Source organism: Onychomys torridus, chromosome 17, assembly GCF_903995425.1.
Source record: "Onychomys torridus chromosome 17, mOncTor1.1, whole genome shotgun sequence".
Taxonomy (NCBI): domain Eukaryota; kingdom Metazoa; phylum Chordata; class Mammalia; order Rodentia; family Cricetidae; genus Onychomys; species Onychomys torridus.
The window spans coordinates 9982372-9997873 of NC_050459.1; the positions used below are offsets into that span (position 1 = coordinate 9982372).

Here is a 15502-nt window from a genome sequence, read left to right on the forward strand (position 1 = left end):
GAAAACTGAATCTGTAAAAGAGTGGAACAGAGGATCTTAAGCCTCAGGCATGTGTCCTGCTGGGCAGGAGCTGAGGGTCCCACATACCCCTGTAGAACGTGGCCAGGAGGTCAGAACAAGAAAAGCAGTCCACAGATGGGCTTGGGGTGTTTCTGTGACCCGTCTCACGTTGACACCGCGATGTACTGTGACTCTGGCTGGCATTGACTGAACACTCACTGCTGTTCTGCTGGGGTTTTGTGGTTTGGACCTGAGTTTCCAAAGGCTTGTGTGTTGAAGGCTTGGCCCCAGTGCAGCGGTGTCCAGGTGTGTCTGTGGGGAAGTGACTGGATCACAGAGGCTCTGATCTCATCCCTACACTCCTTGGATGGCTTCCCGTTCTGACAGGAACTTAAGTGGTGGGGTCTGGTTGAAGGTCCCTGGGGGCCACATCTCACCGCCTTTCTCTGCTTCCTGGCTACTGTGAGGTGACATTCGGCAGCTAAGTGCTGGGTCCAAGTGACTGTGGCTTGAACCCTCTGAAGCCGTGACCCCAAACGGAGCTTTCCTGCCTGGCATTACTCTGTACTGGTGCTTTGTCGAGGCAACAGAAAACTAGCATTGGTTCCGATTTACTGAATCCTCAAAAGAGCCCCGTGAGGCAGGTGTTTCATAACCCCCTTTACACAGGGTGGGCAGCTGAGGCAGACAGAGATTCCTTAAGGTTTGTCTTCCTAGCAGGAGGCTGAGCTGGGATGAGAACCCAGACTCGACCACCCCTGAGTAGGGGAGTCTCTAAAGCGGTGGTTCTCAACCTGGGGGCTGACGACCCCTCTAGGGGTCATACGACCCTTTCACAGGGGTCGCATACCAGATAGCCTTCATATCAGATATTTACATTACAATTCCTAATGGTAGCAAGATTTTAGCAACAAAAATAATTCATGATTGGGGGGTCACCACCACATAAGGAATTGCATTAAAATGTCACAGCGTTAGGAAGGTGGAGAACCACTGGTCTTCCCCAGAGAACAGTTCAGAGCTACCAGCATCATGTGTGAAGGTCAGGAGACAACTTTAATGAGTCAGTTCTCTCCTTCCACCATGTAGATCCCATCCCGGGCCTTGAACTTGCACTGTCAGGCTTAGCAGAAAGAGCCCCTAACTGCTGAGCCATCTGGCCGGTGCACGTCACTCTTTCTGAAGATGTCAGTCGTTAGCCTGCTACTGCACCACCACACACACTTAGAACATTCATGGCCAACGTCACCCAGCATTGAGGGACCTCGGGTCCCTGTGGCTATAAGCAGGTGGTTTCTGGAGAGGTGATTCTGAAGGGTAAGGAGTAGCTCCCTGCTAGGGGTGGTGGCTCTGGCTTGCTGGGAGGTGTGGCCCGAGGAACACCTACCTGCATTTTATCTGGGATTGCCCTCTCTTCTACTGGACTGTTGTTGTGGCTTCTGGAAACAGGTGAACATCCCAGGGATACTGGACCCAGTTGGGTGTGGCTTCTGTAGCTCCAGTGGCATGCACATCCTAAGGAGTCCTCGGAAGTGGAAGCTGCATCGAAACCCCCCCCCCCTACTTTTTCTCAGGCCAAGGATATAGTTCAGTTCAAATGGGCCACACTGGGAATGTTCCTGACAGTGTTGCCTTTGTCTGCTGCAGTGTGGGATGTGACATCATTCCACTCAACACCTCAGGAGTGGCAGATCTTTTGTGCTTTCAGCCTGAGTGATGCTTGCTGTGTGGGCCTGCTTACACTCTGCCCCCATAGGAAGTGACTGAGATCTACATCTCCCCGCACCCCTGCTGGACAGCATTCTCAGATGCCTGCCTGAGGCTCCTCAGCAGGCCACCCTCCCAGCACCTCATCCAGACATGCCCTGCAGAGATCTTTCTAAATCACAGAGATGGAAGTGCCCTGGACCTCGCTTGCAGCTCCAGACAGGAAGCTAAAAACAATGAGTGTTTCAGGATCTAGCTTGGTCTTTGTGCTCCGGGGGCGTCGAAGCCAGACGCCGGCAGTGAAGATCCCAGAGGAGCAGAGCAATTTCGTGCTAGCTCCGTCTGCTGGTTTTCAGACTAGACAGATGTGACAGGGTCACTTTTGTCCATGGAGCAGAATATGCCACATGGTTTATGTACCACACACCTTCCAATTGGGGATGTTGCCCTGCGTGCAGGTGTGTGGTTTTCTTTTTTTTCTTTTTTCAAGACAGGGTTTCTCTGTATAGTTTTTGTGCCTGTCCTGGATCTCACTCTGTAGACCAGGCTGGTCTCGAACTCACAAGGATCCGCCTGGCTCTGCCTCCCGAGTGCTGGGATTAAAGGCATGCGCACTGCCGCCCATCAGTTTTCTTATCAAACATAGCAACTGCCTGGAACTCTGCGGCTGTGTCATTCACACACGCTCACCTAGGAATGCGCGGAGAGCCTCAAGGAGTGGCTCCGTCTCTTCTGATCTCTCAGGTCTGTGTCTTATACTCAGCAAGCCTTGTTTGACATTAACTTCACAAGTTCATAGAGGATAAACAGAAACAAAATGACTCTGTTAGGCTTTCCTCAAATTCCTTCCCACTCACCATCCATGGCTTCTAAATCTCTCCAATATGGATGCCTGTGAGCCCTGTCTACCATCTTCCTGAAATTTCACCTCCTTCATATTTTTCTCTTGGTGTGATATCCCTTGCCAGCCAATAAAAACCTGGATCCATGTGACCTCTGCCCAGGCCTGTGTCTGCCAGCAGTTTTCAAGTGCTTTGTCTGGGAGGGGCGTGTTCTGGATGACCGTGTGGTCCTGGACTTGTTTCCTTGAGTTGGAGTCCCATGCACTGTGGGACCCAGAAAGTCAGGAAACTGAGGTAGGGATCCTGTGTGACACTTGGAGGCACAATTCCCTCTCCCTTGGGGACTTCAATCTTTTTCTTTTGGCCTTCAAGGGGGTTGGTGAGGACCACCATACCCTGCAGGGTCATCTGCTTTACTAACTGATAGTTAAAAATGGCGCTGGTTACCGGGCCACGGCAGAACCCAATGTTAGTTTTTAGAGCTTTATTAGGAGGGAAAGGGGAGAGAGAGCCAGGTCTGGGGGGAGGGAGCAGAGCGGGAACAGAGAGAGAGCAGAGAGAAAACACATAGAGAGAGTGTGGGGGTCCTTGTCCGGCTTTTTAAGGCGCAGATTGCGTGACCACATAGTCACCAGCACCTGCTGATGACGTAAGACACCAGGCCCGGAGGAGTGAGGGCAGGATCCTAACACTAACCCTGCAAGTGTTCTCAGCCACATACATCTACAAGACGTCCATGCAGTGCCCTAGCCAGCCCCTCCGCAGCCCCTCCGTAGCCCACCCAGGATCACACACCAGCTCGCAATGTGATCCCCCACTTTTGCTGTTCTGTCTGATACTCCTGGTCTCACCTGCAAGGATCCCCTGCACCCTACATTTCACCACCCCTGGGAAGAAGCTCGGGCGACAGCACTCCCATTTTGAACCTCCCTGTCTTCCTGTGGAAAGAAGCATTCCTCTGTCCACTCTCTGGTCCCAAGAATGCCTAGAGGTCTATATTGAGACTTCCTTTCTGCAAGGTCTTGACAGACCCCGTGGGAGCTGTGGGCACTGTGCCTGCTCTATAGCCCGTCCCTGATACACTTAGCTTTCAGGGCACAGGTTCATCATGCCAATGCACACACCTGCCTGGCAGGGGTTATGGTTCAGGTCAGCGCAAAGAGCTTTATGAAGTCAGTCCAATTGAATAGGCAGAACCTCCGTTTCATGGGTTCTGTGTTGGGAATGTTGCTCGTGTTTTTTCTCTCCAGCATGGACAGTGCTGGAATCACCCGCCTCACATCCACTCCTTCCGTGTGGCTCCCCCCCTGCCCTCCCGCCCCCCTCCGCACGCCCTGTGCCTGGGAAGTCAGTGCATCAGTTAAATATATACACTACCATCTGGATCCCTCATCAGAATGTCTTGGGTCTGGTGTGACATCAGCACGTCCTCTGTTAAGATAGCACATACATTCTCCCTGCTCTCCTGGCACCACTTCTAATGCTTGGGGGCTTCCTCTCTCCTGGGCTGTCCCTTCAAGAGAACAGAGTGTCCTTTGTTCCTGCAGTGAGGTGAGCAAGCCATCCTGACTGGGCAGGGGGGACGGTTGTTTTCCAAGGCGCGCACCCAGAACAACAGAATACGCGGAAGCTGCCCATTGTTCCGTGGCTCCTCACTGTGACAAGACCTCTCCAGCGTTGGGCTGGTTTATCTTCTTGGTTCTGTTTTCCCACCATTAAGTGGATATTCCATCCCCTTCTTGGACAAAGGCAAAATATCTGTTGGCACATTCTGCCAGCTGTTCCTCATAGCCGGTAACCACTTGCTCATACAATGTTCCACAATTAGCCAAGGCCCCTGTGTCACTTGTCAGAGCACGGTGCTATGGCCCAGCCTTCCTGCTCCCTGGGGAGTCCTGGAAGCCAGCTCTAGGGTATTACATGCGACACACAGGCTCCTGTCCTTTGTCTGGGATGGGTGTGTTCTGGATGACCCTGTGGTTTTGTTTGAGTTCTTCAAACGTCTTGGCACTCTTGTGGGTACAGGGGAACTACTTCATGATCTAGGACCCCTAGCCCTCCTTAAAGGTGACTTTTGCAACCCTGCCAAGGGCCCTCTTAATCCTGTGTCCTACCTGCCTTCCTCCAGTGGACCATTCCAGTTGCTTTATTGAGCCTTGGATTGGGGTGGTCCAGTTCTCCTGTGGGGACAGGGAGACTCCTACAGGACAGTCTTCAGAGTCTGCCTCCATGGTGGTGCCATTTCTTTTGACTTGGAGCCCCACTGCTGACCTCCACCTTGCCCTCCCATCCCCCTGCCTCAGAGCCACTTGCCTCCCTCTGGTAGACAGAGACCACATTGGTCTCCAGATAATCCAAAGCAGTCTCCCACTGAAAGATCCCATCTGTGGCAACTTACAAGGTCTAAGTGGACATCTTCAGACCTTTATCAATAGGCCTCCTGGTCCTCCATCAACTGAAGGCCATACCACAGCTGTTACTGGCCAGCCTGCTGAGCCGCACTGCAGGGGACCCCCATGGACTGCTAGGCTTAGGCTGCAGAGATGGAGATGGTGTGTGGACTTCAGACTTTCAAGGACACTCAAATCTTCTTCACTCCCTATCCTTCTCTATCCCGGAGAGTCTGGATCCAGGGACCCTGCTGGTCCCTGGCTATGACTTCCTGAGACACCTGCATGGAACTCCCAAGGAACTTTCCAAAGGCCCATGAAACCTGTTAGAGCAGGGATACCTGCCTTCCTCTCAGGATTCCCTGCCCAGAGCCGGCCACTCCTTCCTGCGGGCTTGTGGGCTGGCACATGTCTACCTGGGCAGAGAGCAGACTTCTTCACTGGTGGCTTGCATTCTGTCTCACAAGTTCTCTGGAGTGGGTGAAGGGAGCCTTTGCCACGGTACTGTGTGAGACTTAGAGTCTCCATGTGCTTGCCACCCTCAACACAGAGCCATTTTCTGAACTCAGAATTTGGACCTTTGTCTTTACCTTAGCTTTGAAATAAAGTCCGAGAGGGTAGGAAGAATCCAGCTGTGTCCTCACCCCTGGACCTGGCCGCCGTCATTCTCCCTCCTAAGATACCCATGAATGTTTGAGGGATGTTTGGTGGTGAAGTCCGGGAGTACATGAGGGTAGGGTGGGAACAGAGCACCGTGGCTGGTTCTGAGGGTGCCTTGGTCTTTCAGGTAGCCTACCGCTGGCATGAGCACAGGCTGAGGTCCCCCTAACACTGACATGAGCATAGGCCGAAGTCCCCCAGACGGCTCTGCAATGCTCCCTCCAATGTGACAGAAATGACCTCATTCAGGAAGTCCAGGGAAGTCCCCCAGTGAAACATCAGGAATGTCTATGAGGTGGCCTGCAACTTCCCTCTAGGAAAAGTGGCTTCTAGCACCTGTGCCCCGTGTCCTTGTTGTGGGGGACCATGCCTCAGGAACAGCCCTACCTCAAAACTGCCTCTGTCACCTGACCTGGATACAGGTGCTACAGATGCAAGTCATGGTCCTGCAAGGGGAGGGCTGACCTAGTGACCGCTGGCCCCGTGGGCAGGAGACGCCCAGAGAGAAGATAGCAGAGTGACCTGGATGAGACATCGCAGTCTCGGGGAAGCTAAGTAGGGAAGGACCCTCCCCTTGGGCTCCAGACATTTCCTCAGCTTCCAGTGAGTCTCCCCAGGATGCCACAGGGACCACTGTGGCTGCAGCCTAGACTAAAATCTCTGGGCTGGTGGCCTAAAGTGTATCCAATAGACCCTGGCAATGACAGCTACCTCCCCTGTGGTACAAGTCCTCTGCTCGCCTATCCCACTTGCCCAGATGCTGCTGAGGTGGCCACACAGTCTTACCTTGGGTTCCCTGCCACATCCGGCTAGTGTGAGCATCTCTCCTCCTCTTCTAGGTAAATGGTCTTTGTGGGAGCAAAGCTTACATACAACTTTTCTTACCCATGAGCCTTTCTTAGTGGTTCTGGGGCTGTTGGGGGTTGGGAACACATAAACCTACCAGTGCTCCACATGCAGAGACCCCTGTTGTGAGTGCACTATAAAGAAACATAAACAGACACATTGTTGTCTTCCTACAATGTATTGAACAGCAATAAACTCACAAGCTAGGTCAGTTTGGCTGGCTGCAATTGGCCAAGTAGTCCCGATTGCCCTTGACAGCTGTCTAAGGCAAATGCAAGCTCTTTATTCTACTCTGATACTCAGATTGCCCATTACACATCACATGGTAATTGTATATGTTACAGAATGGCTATAAAGACATTTAAAAGGCTGCAGAAGCGTTCAAGGGCTTTAAACAGGCTTAGAGATGTCGTGTTATTGTAGGAGGTGAGGTATGATATTAAGGAACCCAGCTGAGCTGGAGGAGGCTCACAGGATTGTCCCAGGGTTGCTGTGTAGAGGTGGTTCAGGGTTGAGTCCAGCAAGATGCAGACCATGGAGACTGCAGACATGGGCCTGGGTCTGGATGGATGGTTGGACGAAGCAGTTGCATCAGCACTAAGGACCTAGGGTCCTGAGGACAGGAGGAAGTTCTCTGCCTGTTGGTAGTCCCTTGATGCTCATACCATGTCAGGTGGGGGGCCATCTCCATCACAATGTTAGGCAGCTTCCTCTTTCTGGGGTCCAGGTAAAGGTGTTGCACCCTTCCCCAGTCTGGCGTTCAGTAAGTTCTCAGGCCTGGTTTTCAATGTCTTTGTGCTCGCATGGTCCCAGTTGACGTTGATAAGCTCACAGGTGGCGCCTTCTCACTCCGAGGAGTAAGTTATGCATCAGGCTGTCTCATGGCTGCTGTTGGGCAGTTGGTGGGGAGTCTAAGTGCACAGTGAGGGCCTCTGCATTTGCACCCAGAGTGGAGCCAAATGGAGTCTCTCAGGGCAAGGGACAGCCTGAGTCAATTGTTTCATTAGGTATGGAGAGGCTCAGGGCATGGCAGTCTGATCTCAATGCCCGCCATGGGATACTGTGGAATTCTGTGGCTTCCTAGGCCTGCATGCTAGCTGCTTGTCAACAAGTAACTGAACCAACAAAACCAGATCTGGCCATCTGTCCTCAATAAGCTAACTCACAGAAGCAAATGAATTGTGAAAGCAGAAAAAAGAGATTTATTCAAAGAGGGACCAAGAGATTCAGCAACCACCACCCCAAGTCCACTTTCCCTGTGTGTCTGCACTGAATATAGCTCCTTTGGAAAGACGATGCCTGTTACCTGGCACTAACTAAATGTGTTCTAACCTGGGTTCCTACTGCATGCCATGTATTTATTATCTGTGTGTGTCAGATACTGTGTCTGTCTGTGTGTTTCAGATACTGACATATTCCACCTCAAGGCTGAGGTTCTAAAACAGAAATTAAAAAATTGTAACTGGCCCGACAGATATTCTAAAGACATGTGTGTCCCTCAATCTGCCAGACTATTGCAACACTGGTCCCCAAGGAAATGGGTTTTCCCCATGAGTCTCATGCTGGGAGAAGGAAAGACATCAGTCAGAAGGAGGAATTGTCTCTAACAGACATTCACAGCTTGTCAGACCTTTACAGGATGTGCCCAAAGCCCAGAAAACAATGGGTTAGTAGCCAGCAGGAGACCACACCTGAGCCAGACTACTTAATCATGAGTATCTATTGCTTTCTACTTAAACCTTACACCCATTTCAGGATCCTAAAGATGCACTTGGTGGTGATGATGGTGGTGATGGTGGCAGTGATGATGGTGGTGGTGGTGATGGTGGTGGTGATGGTGATGATGGTGGTGGTGGTGGTGGTGATGGTGATGGTGGTGGTGGTGATGATGGTGGTGATGGTGGTGGTGGTGGTGGTGGTGGTGGTGGTGGTGATGGTGATGGTGGTGATGGTGATGGTGGTGGTGGTGATGGTGGTGGCAGTGATGATGGTGGTGGTGGTGACAGTGGTGGTGATGGTGGTGGTGATGGTGGTGATGGTGGTGGTGATGGTGATGATGGTGGTGATGGTGGTGATGGTGGTGGTGATGGTGATGATGGTGGTGATGGTGGTGGTGGTGGTGGTGATGGTGGTGGTGGTGGTGGTGGTGGTGGCGGTGATGGTGATGATGGTGATGGTGGTGGTGGTGTGTCATTGGATCTCATCAGATCTCTTTACCCCTCTTCCCAGTGCAGTGAATGAATATTTTGCTGCTATCTATTGATTTGCCTCTTTTTAAGGGCTTTTTGAGGACAGGTAGCCAAACCTGACTTGTTGGGGCACAGGCAGTGACGTTGCATTTGGTAACACAACTGCATACATGAAAATATGTACATATATATACCAGAAACTTTAATGCTAGCCACAACCTTGGTCTGTAACTAGTGTGTGTGCATGTATTTGTATAGGCGTTCACATATGTGTGTGGAGGCCAGAGGTCTATGCCAGTCTAGCTGGCCAATAAGCTCCGGGTATCTGTCTGTCTGGTGACAACTTTGTGATGTTCCAGGTCCATTTGGGGAGTCTCTCCTCTTTGCAGGTCTGGAAATACTTGTGTGCCTCTGTATCCCAGCCCTGGCCCTCCCACAGCTCCACCTCCAATGGGGTGGCTCCTTCAGGCCTGCCCTACACCAGGTCTGCTCTCTTTCCTCAGCTCTCCTGTGGCTGAGCTTCCTGAATGGTTGCTAAGGAAAGGCTGGTATCCAGGTGTAGCCTTACAGCATCAGCCTCCCTCCTGGGGCCTGGCCTGGGGTTGAGCTGCTCCTCTGGGCCCCTTTGTCCTACAAGCCAGGTAGTGAGAAGGAAAGAGACCAGCTCCTACGTCACTGATTCTTCTTGCAGCTGCTGGGGGTGGGACTTACCTTGTGACCTGGGCAACTGCTGGAACTGCCAGAGACCACTCCAACCCCAGATTCCTTGGCAAGGTCCTAGAGACCAACACTTGGTTCTAGGTCAGAAGCTGAATCCTGCCCCAGTGGGAGACACTGCTGTATGTCCTTCCAGAGGGTTAGAGCAAAAGCCAGGGCTTGAGGCTCCAGGGTTAAGAGCACTGGCTGCTCTTCCAGACGACCCGTGTTTGATTCCCAGAACCCATAGGGCAGCATACAACCCTTTTTAATTCTTGTCCTAGGGGACCTGACACCCTTTTCTGGCCTCTGTGGGTATCAGGCACAGACATGGTGAACAGACTTGCAGACCAAACACCCATACTCACAAAATAAATATAGACTGTTAAGAAAGAAAGAAAGAAAGAAAGAAAGAAAGAAAGAAAGAAAGAAAGAAAGAAAGAAAGAAAAGAAAGAAAGAAAGAAAGAAAGAAAGAAAGAAAGAAAGGAAAGAAGGAAGGAAGGGAGAGAGAGAAGGGAGGAAGGAAGAAAGAGAGAGAGAGAAAGAGAAAGAAAGAAAGAAAGAAAGAAAGAAAGAAAGAAAGAAAGAAAGAAAGAAAGAAAGAAAGAAAGAAAAGCCAGGCTCTTGTATCCCAAGCTAGGCTCAGCCACTCATCTCAAAATGCCAATTAAAGAGCTGTATAATAGTGACCGCATTGGGAAGAGGAGCAGATAAGGGGCCAGTGACCCTATATCTGTCTTTGGGGTACTGATGTAAACTTTAGGTTTAAATAGTAAGGGTTGGATGGGGACAAGAGGTGTGCATGATTAAGTAGCCCTGATCTTGTGGTCTGGTGAGGGCGTGGGTTTGAAAGGGGCCCTTCAGAAGTCCTTCATGTTTGAGGGGACAGAGTGGTTCTCTTGAACCCACATTGGGGCTGGGGCTGAGCTGTGAGCCAATGCTATTCTGGAAACTCAAGTTACATAATTACCTTTTCGTAGCTGTAACAGACTGCCTGACAAAAATCAACGTAAGGAGGGACAGGTTTATTTTGGCTCACAGTTGGCGGGTACAGTGCCTTACTGTGGGGAAGTCACAGGGACAGGGCCTGGAGGCAGCTGGTCACATTGTATCTGTCAGAAAGCAGGGAGAGATGGGTACTGCTGATAAAGACCTTTTCATTCAGCCCAGGGCCCCAGCTCAGGGAGCAGGGCTGCCCACAGTTAAGGTGGACCTTTCTACCTTAATTAGCCCCATCTAGTAACTCCCTCATAGAATGCCCAGAGTTTTGCCACCCAGAGCCTGCCAAGTTCGTAATCAACATTAGCCATCACACAAGATGACTCAGGAGGAAAGGTTGACGATTCCCTTCGGTGCCTTCAGCCAAAGGAGGCAGAAGGGACAACGTGGAGGGGGTGACATCAGACTTCCATCCTGCTGGTGGCTCCAAGCAAGTAGCTGCTGCTTTTTCTTTACACACCTGCTCCACAAGGGTAGGTTCCTTAGCGTGAAACAGGGAGATGGCCATGCTGCATCTGCCCATACCAAGTGTGGTTCTGAGGTGCCCCGCAAATGTGGACAGCAGTTAGAACCGGTTAGACGAATGCTTGGTCTGGAGAGATGCCTGGCCTGCATCACAGTTAGGCAGAAAGCCCGACAGAGACCGAGAGAAGCCCACCTCGGAAAGAGTCTTGAAGGCAGCAGCAGGTTCTCTCTCTGAGAGGCCAAGCAGGACAGGGAAGCACAGATGGGGAACCCAAGGCTATGTACGGTCCTTCCCGTGGAAGCAAGCGACTGGATGAAGCCTACCAGGTTAGGCGGGTGGCTGCTAACCCAAAGGGCCTGATTTAAATACTAATTTCATCTGGAAAATCTTCACAGAGGTGTCTAAACACAGAACTTGACCAGTTGTACAGGTGTATTGTAGCTGGAGTTATCTCCAGTCCCGCCTGGGCGGGAAGCCACTCAGACTCAAATAAACACACAGGCGCTTATATTATTTAAACTGTTTGGCCTAATGGCTCAGGCTTCTTGCTATCTAGTTCTTATATCTTAAATTAACCCATTTCCATTAATCTGTACCTTGCCACGTGGCTCGTGGCTTACCGGTACTTTACACCCTGCTCCTCAAGGTGGCAGCTGGCAGCGTCTCCCTGCCTCAGCTTTTCACTTCCCAGAATTCTCCTCTTCCTTGTCCCGCCTACACTATCCTTCCTGCCTGGCTACTGGCCATTCAGTGTTTTATTTATCAATCAATCATAGCAACATATATTTACAGCATACAGGACATCCCACAGCAGTTTACGGCCAGACAAGGGGACAATGAAGCCAACCCTCAGTGGCCACCAGGCTGAACTCTATAATAGCCACTGGAACATCTGGGCAGCAGGTGTGGAGTCCTCACAGACTGGCCATGGTCCCAGTACAGCAGTTCTAGGACACAGCAGTATAGAAGCAGGAGGCCAAGAGATATGTAACACATGGGAAAGCTCCCGGGTAAGGCAGGAGGTCAGCGCAGGCAAGATGCCCGCTGCCAGCTTTTCCTTTGGCTCTGGATTTGAAGATGGAATGCTGTTAACAGTGTTTCTCTGAGTGTGGACCAGATGGGCCTGTATGGGAGTGCATGTAACAAGTTAGATCCAGGTGATACCCCATGGACCACGAGACCTTGGATTCTTCCCCAGGTGATACCCATGGGCCATGAGACCTTGGCGTTCTCCCCCAAGGGAAGCCTAGGCTGCTCGGGAGCACACTTAGTAAGACAGACAGATATCTCTGCAGACAGACAGAAGATGAGAAAAGAAGCCTGTGGGAAGGCAGGACCGAAATCTCAGCACTTGCCCTGGTGACTGGCCTTCTCTGAGACTGGAGACACCAGCTTGGCATGGGGGAGGTTGAACAGCGAAGGTTCTGGAGCTGAGGGGCACAAGTTTGACTCCTACAGAATGGCTGTTTTCCAATGACACATATATCCTAGCAGTAACTGGCCTGGCTCCTGGGACCATGGGCACAGTGCGGGTTGCTTCAGCACTAGATAGCCTAGGGTTTGCTTGTCCATGTAGGGAGGTGCTGCATCCACTCCACACCCCAGAATTCCTCTCTTCCTTCGCTCCATGAGATTATTTTTTACAGGCCTTTACCTTCCAGGCCCTGAGTTCTGAGGGCAAATACTGGGACATCTGACATTTTCTCTTTGCCCATAGTTCAGGGCTGAAGGTCGCCACACACAAGCCCAACATGTGCACTGTTGGAATGGCATCCTGGTGCATACATGTCTGTTGCTTAGATTGTACGATGCTGGTGTGTACATGGATATAGCTGGAAGCTGTGGTCTTGGGGCACACACAGGTGTCACTGGAAACGTGTGGCTACCAGTGCACACGTGTTGGACACTGTGGTGATGACACACACATAGTTTGGAGAACCATGGTATTGGGGCACTTATGTTGACCACTGTGGTGCTGATCACATACTCTTGGACACTGGTCTTGGTGCACATGTGTTACTGAACGCATGTGTCGATACACACATGTTCCGGTACATATACATGTTGGTGCACATTGTGTTGTTGCACACCACGGTGCTGATATACACGTGATTGGATTCTGTGGTCCTGGTGTACACATGTGTTATTGACAGCCACAGTGCTGGAGCACACATCCTGTGGTCATGAACAACAATGGGAACCTCAGCTCTCACTATGAACCTCCCTGGCTCTGAGTGGAATGGACATACCTTCTAGAATACTCTTTCTCTTGAGGAGGCATGCTACCTGTCCTGCCCCACAACAAAAAGATGACCAGCAGCTGTAGAGGCTTGTCCTCTGCCACCCTGTGCATTGCAACAGTACCCTGTGTGCCAGCAACCTGGAGTCCGTGTGGAGCTGGTGGTGTCAGATGCACAGTGTGGCCCTCTGCCAAACATGGCGAGGTTAGAGAGCCCTGAGCCTGCCGCTGAGCTTCCTTCCTGCAGACCTGTGTCTTAGGACTGGCAACACCCTTGTGGGGAGAGTCAAGCTCTCCCCCAGCCACCCACCGACTCCCTCTTACCTGGGCATGAGGCCTCGTGGAGAGCGCGCTCTGGGCTGCTGTGGCCTCTGCACCTGCCCTGCAGCCGCAGGAGGTAAAGGGGCTTGGGGCAGGAAGTAAAGAGAGCACTGGGCTCAGGCTCGGCAGCGTTCCCTGGGTGGTTTGGGAACGCATCCCTGCAGCGGCTATTTCTAATCCCCGAGGACACAAACCCTAGGGCAGGGGGAAGGGCGAGGGCGGATCTATGCGCCTGCATAGCGGGGCTTCCAGATGCCCGCTTGATGCCTATTAGCCTCCCAGGTGCTCAGATGGTGCACACGCATGACTCCCAGGTGCAGGGTGGTGACACGCCCGGCAGGCTCAGTGCTTCCGCTTCCGCCTAGCGCCCCCCCCCCCCCATCAGCGCAAAGCGCGCCCCCCTCCCCGTGGCACGGAGACCAATCCTGGGAAGCCGAGGAGAGCGCCACAGCCCCCTCCCCGCTCCAGCCGCGCCCCCTCCCCACCGGTCAGCCCCACCCGACAGCACCTCTGGTGCAGCAGAGGACGATCTTCTGGGGATCGGTTTTGTTGAATCGGAGGATGAGGTTTTGGCTGAGACATGAAGAGATGGCCCTGGAAGAAATGGTGCAGAGATTAAACGCGGTTTCCAAGAACACTGGTAGGAGGAGCCGCTGGCCTTGATTATAGATTCTTGACATCATTTGTCGAATTGTAGAGAATTGCATCTAATGGCTGTATAACCCCCTTCATTCACTCTCTCCTAGCACTGGTAACAGGGGAGACAGACGTGATGGGCATTTTCTGGTAACTGATAGGTTTGTGTGGATTGACAATGTGATTTTATTCTGCTTAACACAGTTTAGAGAATTACAGATCCATGGCACTGGCTTTCTAGGAGATGAGGGTTTGTGTGCGGAGCCATTTGCTTGTGGGGGGGTCTGCAGTCTGCTTGGGAACCTACCTCATTTGCTGCAGTGGCCATGGACTTATGAGCCCAGAATGGCCCGTGGTCCAAGCCCAGGTCCTTCAGATGCCTGGGATGGGGATGGGAGGCAACAGATGCTTGTTTATGGGAAAAAGCCCCACCATGCACTGTCCAACCTTAAGGCAAATGTTTGACAATAATATAGGTAAAAAAGGAGACTAGACATTCATTTTTGGAATTAATTGATAACTTAAACCATGAGGGACAGCTTTGGACTCCTGTAGATTTCAGCCCCTCTGAGCTGACATCTTTGCTGTTGGCTTCCATCAGTGGTGCTGAGGGTTCCTGCTATGCTGAAGAACCAGGCACCACTGACCCGTTTTCCCTGACATGGAGAGGAAATAGTGGTGTGCCATTAAAAGTAAGTTGCTGGTTTTGCCCTGTGTTATGTGATATGTGTCCTTATCTAGTTTTCTAAATAGGACTTTCCTGAGGATTAAGATTTCATTCGTTGTGTGGGTTGGGTGTGGCACCCCCTCAGTGTATTAAATGACTGAACCGGTGTAAACATCAAGCAGGATGGTCTCCCCTACACTTGTGTAGACGTTCACTTTATAACGCTGGTTTTGCCATGGAGACTGCTGTGTATTACAAATCGATGAAAAGGAAGCTGTTGATGCCATCTTTTCCCTTCTTAGAGGCACAACCCTGTTTTTCTGGGTGCTGCTTGGGCAAGGTCTGTCTGGATGAGTGGGGAGCCCTGTGGAGCTGCCTGTCTTGAGGCGGGGCTGCTGAGAAATGAGTGGGACTTGCTGCCTTCTCACCTGAGCTTGGCTGGTGTGGGGGATCACAGAGTGGGCACTGCTCCAGCAGTGACATCATCCCTGGGTTTTAGATATTGAGGCTTCCTCATGAACTCTGAAGGACACAACATATGTATTTCAAGTTGTAAATAGGAGTAGAACCTGGGCTGGGTACTCACTGTCACTGAATGTACTTGTCCAAGCATCCGAAGATGGGCCCCAGTGGCCACTATTGTCTCACCAGACGCAGTGGCTGGAAGGCCGTGCCCTCTGATGCTTCTGTGGTTCTGGAGCTGCAGACTTCACTCAGATCCGAAGATGTGGTTGGCAGGAACTTCTGTCATGAGCATTCCATTGTTCAGTGCTGTAGAGGAAGATGTCACCCCCATCTGTACCCCTCCGGCCTCTTGTGTACACTGCCCTCTTCCCAACATAA

General features: G+C 51.6%; 1 protein-coding gene across 7 annotated transcripts in view; it reads left to right on the forward strand.

Moving 5' to 3' along the window:
- Mcf2l (MCF.2 cell line derived transforming sequence like) overlaps window positions 1–15502 on the forward strand; it is a 147223-nt gene that overhangs the window by 26263 nt on the left and 105458 nt on the right. For 4 of the 7 annotated variants that reach the window (XM_036166680.1, XM_036166682.1, XM_036166683.1 and 1 more), the window contains exon 1: window positions 13623–13996. The exons of 1 other annotated variant lie outside the window; for it this stretch is intronic. In XM_036166680.1, coding sequence (XP_036022573.1) covers window positions 13660–13996 — 337 coding nt within the window. In that variant the 5' untranslated portion in view covers window positions 13623–13659. Of the gene's footprint in view, window positions 1–13268; window positions 13433–13622; window positions 13997–15502 lie in introns of those variants that run through there. 2 more of the 7 variants (XM_036166686.1, XM_036166679.1) reach the window with 2 other exon arrangements.